This window comes from Cicer arietinum, chromosome 3 (assembly GCF_000331145.2).
Source record: "Cicer arietinum cultivar CDC Frontier isolate Library 1 chromosome 3, Cicar.CDCFrontier_v2.0, whole genome shotgun sequence".
In the NCBI taxonomy this organism is placed as follows: domain Eukaryota; kingdom Viridiplantae; phylum Streptophyta; class Magnoliopsida; order Fabales; family Fabaceae; genus Cicer; species Cicer arietinum.
In genome coordinates, this window is record NC_021162.2 from 73,875,966 (window position 1) to 73,892,732 (window position 16,767).

Consider the following 16,767-nt stretch of genomic DNA (forward strand, 5'->3'; position numbering starts at 1 on the left):
CTTGCTTTGTGCATCTGCCATAGCTTCAATTTCGAGTCAGTTGTGTGCTGATTTCAACTTCATTGTTACATGTATTTCACATCGAGATGACTTCTTAAGGGGTGGAGATCATCTTTCAATTTTTTTAAAACAAATTGAGGATTTCATTAGTATGTTTTTTTAGTTGTATTTAAGTCTAATGATATTATCACTGTATTTATACACTAATGAAGGTTTTCATTTCTTTTGAGAAGCATAGAGATGGTCTGTATCTCTTCTCAAGTCTAATTAGCACTGCCAGTAGGATATGATCACATGATGGTTCTTAAGATGGACAATCAAGATTATGAACGTTACAACTAATATTAGTTTGATAAAAAAAAATCCTGTATTTATGTCAATCAAAAAACGTGTGAAATATGGTAGAGAAAACAAAATTTTCCAATAGTTACAATTTACAATCACCAAAGTTTAATAGATTATTGAAAGTTGAATAGACGTGATCTGCTTTTGTAGTCCTATCATGCTATCAACCCCAAGTTATCAAGATTAATTATTTACTTGATTTTTGGTTTCCAAATCTTGCTTGACCTTTTTACACTTATAAATGACCTTGCTACAATGGCATGGAGTCATTTAGAAAGATAAAGCATTAATAACTCGTAACCACAAAAGTCGCTTGCTTTGTGGTGATTTGTATGATGCAAATACGTCTTTTTTTTTTTAATATAAAAATATTATTCTTTTAAAGAATTTAATAACAAAATTCATTCTAAATATGGAAGAGAGAGTTGTTATATAAATCGTAGTTATGAGACCCAAATTTTTTTTCTAAAAGTCTCCATAATGGAGTATTTCCCCTTATTTAACACCAATCTAAATAAACACCTTCAATGTGGAGAAAAAAATATAGATGTCTGTTAAAGAGGATGACAACATAAACATTTTCTCTCTTTCTTTTTTTAGACTCCACCTAATAAATTATGTCAAAATAAATTCATAGTTTTAAAATATAATAATATAAAATTGTTGATGCGACTCATTTAATAATTTTTATTTGAAATGCTACATTAAACAAAATAAGTATTTATTTAACACTAATGTTAAAAAAAATATAAATAAGTGGTATATACGTTAGGAGCCCATTTATACACTAAAAGTTGAGTGCTGTGCTGATCTAAATACTCCTAAAGATAATAAGACTAATCAGCATGTCATGTTGCACACAACATCTTACTCCCCCGACATAAAAGGTATGTCAGATTTTGTTATAGAGTCCATATAAAATAATATGTCAAGTGAAATTCTCTCATCATACAAAATATTGTCCAAAGAATAATCTTTTGTAAATAAAAAGCCTACTATGGGATTGGTTTATCTTGAGCTGATGGATGTCTTTTTTCTTTTTTTTTGTAGTAATGATATGCCAACCCAAACACATATTTTTTGTGAGGAAATAAAAAACAAGTAGTGGTAGGGGAAATTGAAAGTGGTATTCCACTAGTATTTTAAGGGACCTTGTGTTTCAAAGAACCTGAAAACCTGCATCATGCAATAGTCATTTGTGACAACAAGAATTATGTATTTCTTTTGTTAAACCAAGTCATCTTTGCACACAAATGTGATAACTGATATTTCAATGTAGTTGACATTTATCTTTCAATATATATTTTTCTATAAGCATCGGTGATGATCAAACATTAATCAAATGGTTAAAGAACTCAAGTGTTTACTAAATTAATATTTGTGTTACACCATGTCCTTTTAGTAGGGAGTTTCTTTCTCCATCCTAAATTAATTTTAGAAGTACACATCCAAAAAGAGAAGAAAAAAAATGTTGTCTTCATGTGAACAAAAATACAATTTTTATTTATTTGAAAGTATACTTCTAAATATATATATAGTTTTTTAGAAACATAGCAATGAAAAAAAAAAAAAAAAGCTTTATTTTGACTAATCAATATTCTTTCAGTCTTGCACAAATATTGCTCGACGAACTTTGTCTTAGACCAAACTTGACTACATCACTACAAACTATACTAACACAACTAACGAGAATCACTAACAATGTAAACGAAGATGATAACTGAATCACCACTGGTGAAATTTGTCATAACCATGATTATGTGAAGATTGAAACAATAAAGAAAGTAAGATTTGAGAAACAATTGAGTCTTTTTTCCAATCTAATTAGAAATGTTTACAAATAGAATCAAATCGGTCTAACCTGTTAGACTTTGGGTTGAATCTTTTTTAAAATGAAATATCAATGATCCATTGTTTATTGTGATTCAGCCCACCAATTAAAAAATTGAATTAGTCACAAAATCCTACCGTTTCCTTTTCTGCCTCTTCGAGTGTCACCTCTTCCCACGACAACTCTGCTAGTAACATAGTGTTTTACTTTTATGTGCTTTAACCCTCTAGACTGAATTGGTTTACAGTGACTCATTTAACAGCTCTACCATGAAGGATAAGATGAAAGAGATCCTAGTAATCATGTATACATCAAATTAATAGTTACTTTTTTCATTAAGGTATAAATCATCGTTATATTTTATGTAGATGCTGCCGTCTAATTATATTTGCAGTTTTATTAAGGGATAAACAGAATTTAATAAATAATCATAAAATAACATGATTATATATATTTACATAAAATTGGTTTATATTTATATAATATGTAGTTATTAAACTGCTCAAATAAAAAAAAAAACATTATAAAAGTGCCAATTTCTATTTCTTGATGACTTTGTGGGTCCCTGCCAATAATAGCATAGAGGCAAAATTGCAACTTCTACCAAAAATCACAAAAGGATAACAAAATTATTTCATCTAATCCAATTTTTTTTTCTGTTAAATACTCCCCGTTTATCTTCAACTGACACTAACAAGTTTGTTTCAAAAAAAGACATCATTATAAAGGAGAAAATATTAAAATAATCCAATTTCAATAAATTTAATAAAAGTTTGGTTATATTTGGACAGGTTTGTTTTTAACCCGGAATTTGGACAGGTCTGTTGTAGTTCAAATTTAAGGTCAGGAGAAAATATTAAAATTTCAACAGACAGTGATGAAAAAATGCCCTTGTTATTCATTATGGTGGGTCTCTTTCTATCCATCATCTAGTAACTTCCTTTACACTGATGATTTTAACCACCCATAAGAACCAATCAGGTAATTTCTAATGTATGTACAAAATCTTTCTCCCAACAATTCATGTGCATTTTGCATATTTTTTACACTATTCATTATGGCTCACCCTTCTTTTTCTTTTCTTAATCATGTGGTGATTCAGAGGAAAGAGTCATGATAATCCAGAGTTTGGGCAGGAGATAAATAGCGATTGTTCTAACTGGAATTTGAAGTTTATTAACCAGTTAATTTAAACTAATGGGTTGTATTGCAAACTTTTTTTTCTGTTATGACCTGCCCTCCAAGAGATGAGGTAATGTTATCTTCCCACAGTTAGAGGGATCAATCTTCCTGAATTGATCATAGATTTGCATTATATCTTTTTCTTGTATTTTGCCCATCTCTTTCAGCTTGAAGATCACATATTCTGACTTACTGAAAAGAAAAGAAAACAAAAAACAAAGAGGAGGTGGAAATGAAATTTCTAGTGAGAAAGGAATCTTGAAAAAAAAATATAATCTTTTAGAATAACTACAAAATAGATAAAATAATTGAATAATGCATACATATTGATGTCTCACTCACGCTCTGCTCCTACTTGTATAACTCTGCATAGTTAATGAAACATCCTAATACGACTAATTCTAGAAAGCGACATTACACATCTCACATGTTTTGATATAATATATGACAACTAGACATAATAAACAACAGTAAAAAAGAATCTCGTCTAAGCTAAAGCTGAATTAAACAAATTCAAATTACGTCTTCTTATGACTAACAATATATTGATATAAACATGAAATCGTGATTAGTGACAGATGCTTACATAAGCCACATATGATTATAGCTAGTTGTAATCATCTGAAGGGGCGATAAACTTAATTAGAATATTCCTATTTAAAGCATCCAATGTCTAGGACCATTTGTATAATTGTATTCTTAAACTTGTTTGGTTTGACGACCAAAACTACCATCAAGCCCCAATTGGGATTCTAGTCAACACTCAAATTTATCTGCAATTGTGATTGTGACCACATCTAAGGCTTTTTTATGTTTCTCTACTAACCACAATATGACCATAATTGTGATCCCTTCAACATTTAACCATACTTTTTCACAATAGCAACTATTGCAATGCGACTGAAATGTAATGGAGCGACTGCAATTAAAAAAAACTGTCCGCAATTGTGATTCTGGCCTCATCAAGGCTTTTTTATGTTTCACAAATCGCATTGTGACCATAATTATAGTCGCATCAGCGCGACTTGGCCACTGCGATTAAAAACCTTGCTCCTTAGCACACTCTTTACTTATGATCAACAGTGTAAATTACAGCCATGTTTTGTTTTGTTTGTTGCCAACTAAATAAGTAAAATTTATAAACAGATCCTAATATAATAGAGCTTTTACTTTTCATCTCATAACAATATAATTTTTTTTTAATACTATAGACCTAGTTTCTTTGGAATCACTTAAAATAATTTGTGACAGTTATACTCTACTAACAAAATACATGTGCAACTACACGGATCACACTAGCAGTCCTGCAAGATTGGTTCCTATACAAACGTGGACAATATACAAATAATTCATAAAATAAGAACGGTGTCTAAAGAACTTTACCCTATGACAGCACGGAACACCAACATCAGCAATAATTTGAGAAAATGAATTAATTGAATGTAATAAAAGTATCGGTATTGTGTCGATATGTGTCTGACACCGAGACACACCTTCGAACAGAGATGTGGGTGCTAGAGAGAGTTTACCTAATTTATGTGCAAAGTATAAAAGAGTAAAAGAAGTGTTATGTTATACCTGATAAAACCAGTATTGTTGATATCAGCAGCAAGCCAATCTTCAATAGTAATTTCTCTATGCAAAACCTTCTTAGCCAATCTCCTATGTCTTCTATCAATTCTAGCCTCAGCCAAATAAAGAAAAGCTCTAGCAACCATCAAAGTAGAAAACAACAACCAAATAGCAGCAAACAATCTACCAGTAAGTGTCTTAAAAGCGGTATCACCATAACCAACCGTCGTAACCGACATAACCGACAAATAAACAGAATCAACCCAATTCAAACCTTCGACAAAACACAAAACCAAACTCCCAACACCAATACACAAAACAACAACACCAAGTGCTAAACCAACTTTCAACCTAATCCTCATTCTACCTTTGGCAACATCAACAATGTAATCCCTAGCTGAAAAACCTTCCCTAGCACCCATTTGAAGACCCGTTAAAATTGTGTTTTCTTGTAAATCTAAAACGAAATTAACAAGTCCACTAAGAAGTATATCTATGAAACCAAAACCTACTAAAACGAAAACACAAGCAAAAACTTTTGTGAGTGGTGTTAAAGGTGCTATGTCACCGTAACCTATTGTGCACATTGTAACTATGCAAAAGTAAAGTGCATCAACGATAGGGTGAGTTTCAATTCCAGAGAAATTGTGAGTATTGAAAGAGTAAATTGTGACTCCGATTGAGAGGTATATGAGAAGAAGCCAAATGCCTTGTCGAATTATTGAAGTGGATTGAGGTTTGGGAAGTTGGGGTTGGTTTGGTTTTAGGTTTGGGAGAATGAACATGGCTGGTGCGGTTTTGCAGCGACTGAGTTTTTTTTTGGGAAGAAACAATGGTGGTTGTTGTTGGTGTTGTATTTCGGGTTGATGAACGGTGGTGATGTCGTTGAAGGATTTGGAAGATGTTAAGGGTAAATCTGGACGGTTAATTAGGAGAAAGGGTTCGTTATCCATCGTTGAAAGGATTGGTGTTTTTGGTTTTGAGTTGAGTTGAGTTTGATTATTATCACGAGATGAGACGAAGAGAAAGGAAAGTAACCAAACAGAGAAGTCAGTTAGTGTGGGCCCATGCCACGTCTGCTGATTGTGATTCTTGCTTCAATTCAATCATATCACAGACTACAAGGGATTCCTATCACTTTAAGACAAAACCTTCTTACCAATTTCAACTCCCTCCATTCACTTTTACAAGTTTAAATCATTCTTTTTATGCTTATTATCTATATTTATACTATAGATATTTTATATTTATTTTCAACAATAAGTTTTTAAGAAACACTTTTTAATATTAGTAATTATTTATTTTTTATATTAAAATGATAATAATAACAACAAAAATATACTATATAAAGGAAACAATCAAAGACAATCATTTAGCTAACAGTCAATAATAAAATATAATGAAAGAGGAAACATTAGTAAAGAATAAAACGTTATCAAAGAAATCAATCAAATTATAGTATATTGAATGAAATCTTATTAATTAAAATCGATTGAAAATCAAATTCTAACCTATTGGAGTTAATTAACTAATCGTATAATATAATATATTAGAATTAAATCGTGTCAATTAAACAATCATATTAGCACATATTGGAGAAGAAAACAAAAACAACAGTACAACAATTTAATAACTCAATTTTAATAAATTTTATTGTATATAAATAGAGTTGTAGACTTGTAGTGTGTCATAACAAACATAAATCATAATTTTGTAGCTATGTTTGTATTCGCAACTCCCATATTTTTATGTCACAAAATGTCAATAAATTTTGATGAAATATTTAAGTCGGTGTTTTGAAGGAAAATTAGATCGTTTTGATTTGCGTAGTTCATTTGTGGTTTATAAGAGACATTAACAACAACAAATTTCTCTTCTCTATGGATATGGTCTTCGAGAATAAAAATGTTAAATTAAATTTATTTTATTTGGTTATGATCCATATCAATTCTAAAGGAAGTGTTATATACATATTTTTTTTTTCTTTCAATTGTCATAAAACATTGCTAATAATTTTTTTCACTTAACATTTTTCTAGGGTGAGGGTATTTACACATGTATAGATTTAAAAAAGAATTGAAAGAAGACTGCATGTACACTATTTCTAAGGTATTGTTTTTTTCAAAATGCTCTTTTTTTAATTTATAGTATTTTCGTTTGCTCGTTTATTCATGATTTTTCATTGTGTATGAAAAAATTGGAAAACGTAAGATTTAAGTATTTTATTTTTATATTTTACTTTATTAAGTGTGGAGATAATTATTCTTGAAATTTATTAGAATGATTAGTAGTGGTTTTTCTAACTGAATTGTATCTAACTTGTTATTTTAATTTTTGGTGATAAAAAAATAGAAAAAAGGGGAATTTAGATAAACAAGCATTAAAATAAAATCACCTTAATTTGGAAATGTGAATATTTAAAGTTTTAATAGGTTTAAGTTGAATATAACATATTCCCCAACCTTAATGATAGAAACAAATCGACTTCTTGATTTACTTTTGTATTCATAATCCAGAAGGAAAGAAAAAATTGATTTCAACAAAGACTATTACATATTTATGCCTAAGTCATGTTTTCATTGATGGAAACATTTCTCTGGTCGTGACTTTGTTACTAATAGATAGAAATCTTTTATTTGTTAATTTATTTATATCTTAATCGACTACAAGAAGTTAATTAACTTTTATATTTGGTTAGAAGTTTAGAGTTTAGAGAAAGTAGTGAAGGGGGTAACGGGTTAAGCTTTAGGATTAGTTTTTAGCTTAAAAACAAAAAAAGAAACTCTTAAGATTTTATCAAATAATTAAGATAGTCATTCATGTGTAAAAGGAAAGATTTTAATATCCTCTTAAAAGTGGAGAAAATAAATACGTAGATTTTGATATTAATTGAGAAGTAAATTAATTTGTAAAGGTATAACATATTTAGAGCAAAGACTATTGTGTAAGAATTTTAATAACGATACATATTGATAAGGGCATCAATCCATTTATTTTTATACATAGTTATATGTTTATTATCGAATGTGTGAAAAATGTGTGTACATGATATTGATAAAATTCCCATCAATTTGACGAAAATAAATATTATATTATATGGTGTAATATTTACTGCATTTGACATGGTGCGGTGAATTCTAAAAGTGCAAATATGTTTTCGTTAGTAAGTTAATCTCGCATAGTATTGGGGGATAACTCATAAAGGTGTCTACATTCATGATTGTGTGGTGTATCTATAATTGGTTGGAATCCACAAATCTTTAGAGATATTTTGCGTCGGTGATAGTCTGTAGACTTCATCACATTTCCTACTGGAAGTTAGTGGTGTTGCTTAGAATGACTTACAATGCCCTTGTGGAGAGACGATATTCCAGAATTATTTGTATTGACGTATAGATTATGTAATAAAGTTTATGTATACATCTTGATTGAAGTGTGGTTGGCGTTTTATGAAAATGATGGATTTATTATACTATTGGCTATTTGTTATTGTGAAAAATAAGTGTTATTGATTATGTAAATATCATACTATTATTTTTATTTATTGGTAAGTGCTTTGGAGATGATCTTTATATTTTGACATGATATTTTCAATTTGCTTCCACAACCGAAAAAGTTTTTAGATGAGATAGTTGTGGTTAGGGTTAGAAACTCAAGTTTTATATCAATTTTGTTTTTCTTTGTTGGTATGAAATTTTTTGAATGTTATGACTTAGGTATTTAATTATGTTGTTGGATATTTGAGGAATTTTCATCTAATTATGAATTGTTTGAACTTTTACAAGTGTTCTATGTATTTTGCTTGCGTGAAAATTGAAATATTTTTATACGAAATGAGTATTTATCAATATTCACAGTGAAAAGAAAAAAAAAAACTCATTTTTTTAAATTTAAATCTTCCAACTTAAAATAATTGATTGTATTTTAAACATGGTAGATAATGTTTCCAAAAAGAGATATGTTACATTCTACTATTTCATACAAATGTAAAATATTTTATAATTACTCTTTTTTAAGTGTTATCACACAAATGTAAAATATTTTATAATTGTTTTTTTTTTTCAAAAACACGAGACTTATTTTTTTTAGTCAAATAAAAAATGTTATTTTTTAAACTTTGTACCTCCATTGTGTTTTTTTACAAATTATCCATATCTTATGTGTTTCAATGATTAATATTTTTAAAATATTTTTATTTTCATTCTTCAACAATACTGTATAGTTTTTAAGATATAAATAAAACATTTTTTTTCTCTAAAAGGTGAGAAATGAAAAGAGAATATATAAATAGAAGAATCACAAGAAAAAAAGAAAAACAGAAAAATATTAAGATTGGATATACGGAACATGGGATCTGATACTACTGTTGGACACCAAAAGGCCCATGGATTATCATTTGGACTAACAACGAAAAACACAAGTGATTTGAACAACATATTCATTTACAATCTTATTACAATCTTAACACATTGAATATATAGATCATCTCACTATTATGTTGTTCAATTTCAACTTTTCTATCCAATGGGAGGAGGCTTGTCCACACTTGACACACCAACCTCGTGTAGCCAACTCTTTTAGCACCAAATTGGTTAATCTTTGCAACTTACATTGTTTCGAAAGAATAAAAGTTAGAAGAAGGAAAAAAAAAAAAAAAGGATTATGTAATTGTTTGGCGTGAGAGTAATTGAAAGAAAATGATGAAAGAAAAAAAAATGTGTGTATAAAAAATGATATAGATGTGTTTATATAAAAATGAGATATGATAAATCACAGAAATTGAATTTGGAATTATATTTGTGTGACATCATAATGCATGAATTTTTGTTTCTGAGTATATTCATTGTTTGTTTTAGTCTCTAATCTATGATGTATTTTAAGATACTTTTTTGTTTTAGTTAATTTGTTCTACTTTCGGTTTTTATTTATTTATTAATGCCCTATTGTACACTGCCTGGTTAGCATATACAAACGAAACATTATTACATGAATTCATATTTTTTTAAAGTAAATTTTAAGAATAAAAATCTAAAACAAAAAGAAATGACTAACTAATTGAAAAATATCACAGGGACTATTTTGAAAAAAATTACTGATAAAAACGAAAAATTAAATACACCACAGTAACTAAAATATATACACACACACACTAAACATACCGAAGTAACGTATGAATGTGCTTAGAGTAAAAAGAGAGACCCCTTGTTTGAGTTGCTTCAAAGATCCAAAAAGAAACATGTGATGCAAACGCAAGCATTATTAAATAGTAGAAATAGTAAGTACCTTAATCACATAAACTAAAGGTTCATCTTTAACTATTCAAGCTTCTTATGAAATCAAACAGTTTTTTGCTCAACTTTTGTCCATTGACGCCAAAGCAAAAATATATTGATGATAAGGGAAGACAAGTATGACTCCTAATGTGCAACAAATTAAAATATTGGTCTTGAGGGCATAGTTCAGGTTCTATTTTATGCACCAAACAGAATTAGACTTGAAGGCCAAGAAGCTCAAAACATAAAATATGCAATTTAATCATCTATAAACAATGCCTATCCACAAAGGACAATTATATTAACAAATAACACATTCTTACCAAGCCATAAATAATATCATGGCAATGTTTGTGATCAGAACAAAACGAGGTCTAGTTAAACCTGCCAAGGATACTTTATTCACCACACTAGACCTATCAATAATCGACAAATTACCAGTTCTAAGATGCAATTTTAGAACCTTACATGTGTTTAGACATGGCCCTGAAGCAGCAAGGGTCATAAGAGAAGCATTGTCCCTAGCACTGGTTCCCTACTACCCTCTTGCAGGAAGACTCAAAGAATTCAAACCACGGTGCCTCCAAATTGAATGTTCCGGCGATGGTGTGTGGTATGTTGAGGCGTCAACTGATTGCACCCTTGACTCTGTCAATTTCTTTGATGACATGCAGTCAATTTCATATGATAATCTTCTTCCTGATGATATTCCTGAGATCGAACACATCGACCCCCTTGTGCAAATGCAGGTAACAACTTACAAACTTCATGCTAGACTTGTTTGGAATTTCTTTTATCATACATGACAATAGTGACATCTATTTATGCCAATTGTATAGAGATTGCTAGCAAAAACTAAGAAGAGTCTTCATTCCAAAAATGTCTAGATCAATAAAAGAAAAATGGAGCAACTTATAGCATAAACTATTATATTTGCAAGAGTCGAAATACTTAAACCTTTAAAATTTGATAATTAATGTTGACACATCAATTCTTATGTGAATACATATTCTTCACATAAGAATTCTTCAACAAAAAAGGTAACTTTACTCATATTTGGTCGTGAGAAAGTTCTTCTTGTTTCAGGTGACACAATTTAGTTGTGGGGGTTTTGTGATAGGCCTGGTGTTCAGCCATAGCATATGTGATGGCCTTGGTGCTGCACAATTTCTAAATGCAGTTGGGGAGCTAGCTAGAGGACTTGACAAACCCACCATTGAACCAGTGTGGCACAGGAACTTCTCTCTCGCTCCTCAACCACCTGCATTGCCAAAACGACCTCCTGCAGATTCACCTCAAATGCCACACTACAAGCTAGAGCATGCTAACATAGACATACCTATGGATCAAATCAACCGGCTGAAGAAAGAGTTTCAACAAGTAACTGAACGAAGTTGTTCTACCTTTGATATTGTTGCTTCATTGTTTTGGAGCAGCCGAACAAAAGCCATTAATTTTGATCCCAATACCCAAGTGAAGCTTGTGTTCTTTGCAAATTGTCGTCACCTCATGGAGCCTCCTCTTCCCAATGGTTTCTATGGAAACTGTTTCTTCCCCGTGACAACTACAGCTTCATGCGAGTCACTTAGAAAAGCACATAATATTGTTGAAGTGGTGAAGCTGATCCAAGTTGCGAAGGCCAAGTTACATTCAGAGTTTGGAAAGTACTTGAAGGGTGAACATTTAAAAGTGGACAATGAGGTTAAGGAAGACCCGTTTGCACCTACACCGAATTATGCCACACTATTTATGTCTGAGTGGGGGAGGTTGGGATTCGATCACGTGGACTATAAGTGGGGTCCACCGGTCCATGTGGTCCCCATTCAAGGCTCTAGCATCGTACCAGCTGGCATTATGCGCTCGCTTCCCCTCCCCAACAGAGGGATTCGTTTGGCTACATGGTGTGTGGAGGAGGCACATCGCCTTCCTTTCATTGATCAAATTCATGGTGTTATAAATCAGCAACTGTTATAAGTTTCCCCTTGCCAGATTCTAATTGTCGTTGCCTTTTTTAATCCACAAGAACAAAATGTTATGGTTCAGAGATAAAAAGTTGTCAGGAACCTAAAATGCAGTTTCTGTTGTCTTTATTTTGTAATATTCTCTTTTCAAATAAAATGTATATTCTATATGCATTTATGCTTGCCCTTGTTGGAAATCATATATTTATGCATGGATCAGTAACCTTCAAAGATAAATATAGTTGACTATAACTGTCACATAAGGAGTAATCAGAATAATGTAACTTCTCATCATACAAATATCGAACTACAAGTCATCATCACTTTCATCACTATATGAAACAAGGCCAGTTTGGGCAACTTCACTTGACTTATCAGCTTTTCCATTCAATGATTGTACTGGTTCTAAAAGTTTACTCTTATCAGTCAGAGTAGTAATTCCTGCCTTTGAAACTTCTTTGGTATTTCCTTCATCCAACTTGGCCTTTTTAGCTTGGGGCTTGACTTTTATAATCATGCCTAATGGGCGAGAGGCCGGATTCTTCTTTCCAGTAGGTTTTTCTTCCTGTCAGAAAATATAGATTAGCCAGAAAAATAACAACAGCTACAACACACATTTATTATTATTTGGCGTGTGTTTGTTCTGTGTGACCAAAACTTATTTTGAATAAATTGATTTTAGTTATAGGTGAATTGAATGTAAAATGATTTATGTTTTAGATATCTTCAAGAAAAAGTGAGTTGACCATTAACTGGGCGTAAAAATCATGTTTGAACTAAGAAGCTGCAAATCATAGCTTCAATCTAGAATCAATTATGGGAGGCAGAAACAATTCTACTCGATAGCACCAAACATATTAGAATCAATTCTATACCTTCAAAATTGATTTTGGCTATTTTGAAAGTGCAATCAAACATGCACTTAGAATTGCTTGCATTGCTGTGCTGCAATGACTCAGACGTAAGCCCAGTGACAGATCAAGAGACTTCAAATTGGGGCAATACTTATTTATATAAATTTGTTAAATTAAAAATATAACAATTTTTGGGAGGCTTTTGTGTTTGTTTGCTGCACTAACGGATGGGAGCCCGTTTGTTTTTGTACCCCTTCAATTCATTAGTGCTGGACTTAATATATGCTATATATTTTTTATAAGTGTTAGCAATACGCTCTGTAATACATATTTTTCAATAAAATATCTTTTATTGGTTGAAATTAATATGGGTCCTACTAAATTATGTGGGTCCCATATAAATTTGGTGAAATCCATATGAATTTGAACCAATCAAATAGTATGTTGGAAAGTGTGTATTAGAGAGTTTGTTGCTAGCATTATTCAATTTGTTTTTATCAAGAACCATCTTTTTTATTTCCGTAATATGTATACTATTTAGGAAATTTTCTTGAAAGCTTAGTAAATGCCGTCACACTCTGTGAATGTATCGACCACTGGATCATTACAAATAATGGCTTCTTTTCAAGTCTTAGATGGACAGATACAACAGACATACTAAATGATACTGTGCAGTGCAGAGAGGAGAAGAGGTTCCAATCTAATAACATACTAAAAAGGAGAGCCGTATTTTTGGAGGTTAAAAAACCACAACAACAAAAAAGCACTCCTATAAACTATGAAATTTCAGAAAATTCAACTACAGGAAGGGCAATATAGTGGTATAGAAAGATGTTGGTACGAATGCCAATTGATGATGGTAGTCAAACCCTTCAAGGTCGACTAATTTTCAAAGATCTTATTCTGCACATGATAGACTTTAACATTTGGTTGATTATGTAAAAATATTATCGAAGGAATCAGCAAAACAGAAGTAAAATCGTTGTATGGAAGAACTGTAATCATTACTACACTATATCTATCTATCATAAAAATTGTTAGCAAAACAAAGAGAGAAAAAAATCGCTGACCAACCTGGATTGCAGCAGGTACAGGGGCTTTTTCTTTAAGCTCGTGCACAGTGTTCGACTGCACTGCTATTGCTGCCTGAGATCAACATTCAAAAGCAATATAGAAACAAAAATCATTGACCAAATAATGGACACATGATGTTAAGTTCACCACAGAAATAGCAAGTCTAGAACTATTCCAAGAGAAAAAATAAGAAAACAAAAAAAAATTACAAGGAATTTGTATATAAAAGAGAAGAGTTGTTATCATACAGTAATTGTTATGACTTAACTTGAAAGCTACGGATTTGATGGGCTTCCTCATCTGCCACTTTTTGTTCATATTCCTTTTTTGACTGAAAGGTGAATAAAAAAGCAACTTTTACGTTAGAAAGAAGAACACACACTCCCATAAACTTTGCATCAACAATATCTCCAAACTTTTATTTTGTTCTCATAAAGTTATAGCTAATCAATTTGTTTCCAAAAAAGATACAATATCTGTCTGTACAACCATAGATGAAAATGACATATCTAATCAGATAAAACTCCATAATTCACGCTTTCGGTGCTAGCAATGAAAATGCAGTGCAACAAATGCTGTAAAAAGAAAACCAGAAACTTACTGCTTCATAACTTTCAAGAAACTCAGACTCATCGTCGTCTAAAGCTTTGGGAGGCCCTGTAATAATCATCGACAAGTAAAAATTCTACTAAGACTACAACAAGAGAAAAGTAAGGGAATAAAATCTGAACATAAGTAAAACCATTAGCTTAAACTATGCACGTCTCAGAAGGTACAGCACCAAGTAAGCATGACAGGATTAACAATTGAGAGTTGGCATCAATGTTGCCAATCGCAGACTAAAGAAAACAACAGTTTGTTCAAATTCCGCTAGATATCTATTTGACAACATTTGTACTAAACCGCATATTACTAGACAACAGAGATTTGTTCAAATTTCGCAATGCTGTAGCCGCTATTTGACAAAAATTGTACTAAATCGCGTAAATAGAGGTTTGTTCAAATTTCGCTATGCTATAGCTGCTATTTGACAAAATTGGTACTAAACCGCGTAAATAGAGGTGTATTCGAATTCTGTTATGCTATAGCTGCTATTTGAAGGCACTGGTTTTGCATTACTGCACACACTATCACAGTCAGTTATTGTAAGATGCAACAAACAAGTTATCGTAAATCCTAAAGCGAAGGGTTGTGCTAAATGTTCGTTGGAGTTGAATACTCACTATGTTTGAACCTTTCGTTAAATTCAGCATCCTTCTTGTCCTTATTCTCCTTTAGAATCTGCAAAACAGAAGCTTGATCAATAACTAAATTTAATCGTGATAATCAAAGACTTTCTTTACAGATAATTATTGAAGTGTAAATATTGCTTAGCGATAAATGAAAAAGCGAACCTCGTAGAGAGGTCTGTCTCTGTGGGCAGTGCCGTCTTCAACTCGTTCTCCCCTTGTTTTTTTAGCTTCTACCAACTGTTCCAAAATAATAGAATAAAAAAGCAAGTTTAGATGAAGGATTTGATGACGAAACGAAACCCTAATTTATATGCATAATAATTCGTGGATTTGAGAAAAGATGGGGAATTCGAGATTGAAGAGAGTTGAGTTACTTGATCTTCAGAGACAAAGTTCATAATTCTGATGGGACGACCGGATTCTTCACCCATGGCTTCAAGACTTGCGAACAGAAAATTCAAATTCCTGAAAATGCAAAATGAGGAGAAGGAGATACAGTAACAATTCTGGAGCTTTTAGGGTCACCTCTTTTAAGGCATAACGGTAAAGGTGTGTTTGGTTATGGGTATTTGGACGAGAAAATATTTTAAATGAAGTTTATTTGGTTCAATTATTATTTAGGAAGAGAGAGGAGGGTAGGGCTGTGCAAAAAATCCGGTTACGAAGCCCAAATCTAAAACCGGATCCAAATCCATTTTAAATATTCGGTTAAAATCATATGGTTATAATCCGATTTATTTAAAATCGGTTGGATAACCACTTATGTTTTATATTTGGATTTGGTTTTTAACCGGTTTTTATCCACTACCAATATTTTGTTAATTTTGAGATTTTATGTCTTGAAAAAATTTTGAAATTTTTTTTTCGAAAAAGTACCGGAAAAAATAAATAAAAAGAACTTTTTTTTTCTCAAAAAAATTTAAAATCAAATTTTTTCTCGAAAAATTTGGTGAGAATTTTTTTAAAAAAGTTTATCAAAAAAATCGATTTTTTTAAATAACCGATTTTTAAACTATGAATAAATATTTTTTTAAAAAATAATCAAATTTTAATCGATTTTGAAAAAAAAAAATCGATTTTAAAATTAAAATTTTCAAAACCGGTTGCTTAATTATAAACCGGTTATTTAACTATAACTAATTTTACAATTGGTTTTATAACCGGTTTTAAATCAAATAATAGATTTGATTATAAATCTAAATCCATATATTGGTTTTAAAATGGATATGGTTTGGTTTTTTTAAAAAATCAACCATGAACGGCCCTAGAGGAGGGTATCATAAGCAATTTTTGTTTCTCTCAAATGAAGTGCATTAGGAGGGATGTTAAAAAACAATTTATTATGTTGATAAAATTATCCTGTTTTTGTTGTCGTTAAAATCCTAAATTATTCTAATTGAAATTTTAAAAGTTTAGATTATTTTGTTGCTATATCTTTACATT

The 16,767-nt window shown here is 31.0% G+C and overlaps 3 protein-coding genes across 4 annotated transcripts; 1 reads left to right on the forward strand and 2 right to left on the reverse strand.

The window, feature by feature from the left end:
* Window positions 1-3,054: 3,054 nt before the first annotated feature.
* On the reverse strand, window positions 3,055-5,996 carry LOC101514554 (two-pore potassium channel 5). Its single transcript, XM_004494412.4, has 2 exons — window positions 4,937-5,996; window positions 3,055-3,550 (listed from the first exon to the last, which is right to left on the reverse strand). The coding sequence occupies exons 1-2, from the start codon at window positions 5,881-5,883 to the stop codon at window positions 3,403-3,405; spliced, it is 1,095 nt and encodes a 364-aa protein (XP_004494469.1). The 5' UTR covers window positions 5,884-5,996; the 3' UTR covers window positions 3,055-3,402.
* A 4,406-nt stretch (window positions 5,997-10,402) lies between these two features.
* LOC101514880 (acyl transferase 4) lies at window positions 10,403-12,338 on the forward strand. 2 transcript variants are annotated; one of them, XM_073365614.1, is made up of 2 exons: window positions 10,403-10,952; window positions 11,275-12,338. In XM_073365614.1, the coding sequence occupies exons 1-2, from the start codon at window positions 10,545-10,547 to the stop codon at window positions 12,175-12,177; spliced, it is 1,311 nt and encodes a 436-aa protein (XP_073221715.1). In that variant the 5' UTR covers window positions 10,403-10,544; the 3' UTR covers window positions 12,178-12,338. The 2 variants fall into 2 exon arrangements, with proteins under 2 accessions (XP_073221715.1, XP_004494470.1); XM_004494413.4 differs by having other exon boundaries at window positions 10,405-10,952; window positions 11,290-12,338.
* Window positions 12,339-12,378: 40 nt separating this feature from the next.
* Window positions 12,379-15,902, reverse strand: LOC101515207 (uncharacterized). The gene is made up of 7 exons (XM_004494414.4): window positions 15,699-15,902; window positions 15,487-15,561; window positions 15,316-15,373; window positions 14,694-14,749; window positions 14,361-14,423; window positions 14,093-14,164; window positions 12,379-12,729 (listed from the first exon to the last, which is right to left on the reverse strand). Exons 1-7 carry the CDS (start codon window positions 15,753-15,755, stop codon window positions 12,472-12,474), a joined length of 639 nt encoding a protein of 212 aa, XP_004494471.1. The 5' UTR covers window positions 15,756-15,902; the 3' UTR covers window positions 12,379-12,471.
* Between the last annotated feature and the right edge of the window lie 865 nt (window positions 15,903-16,767).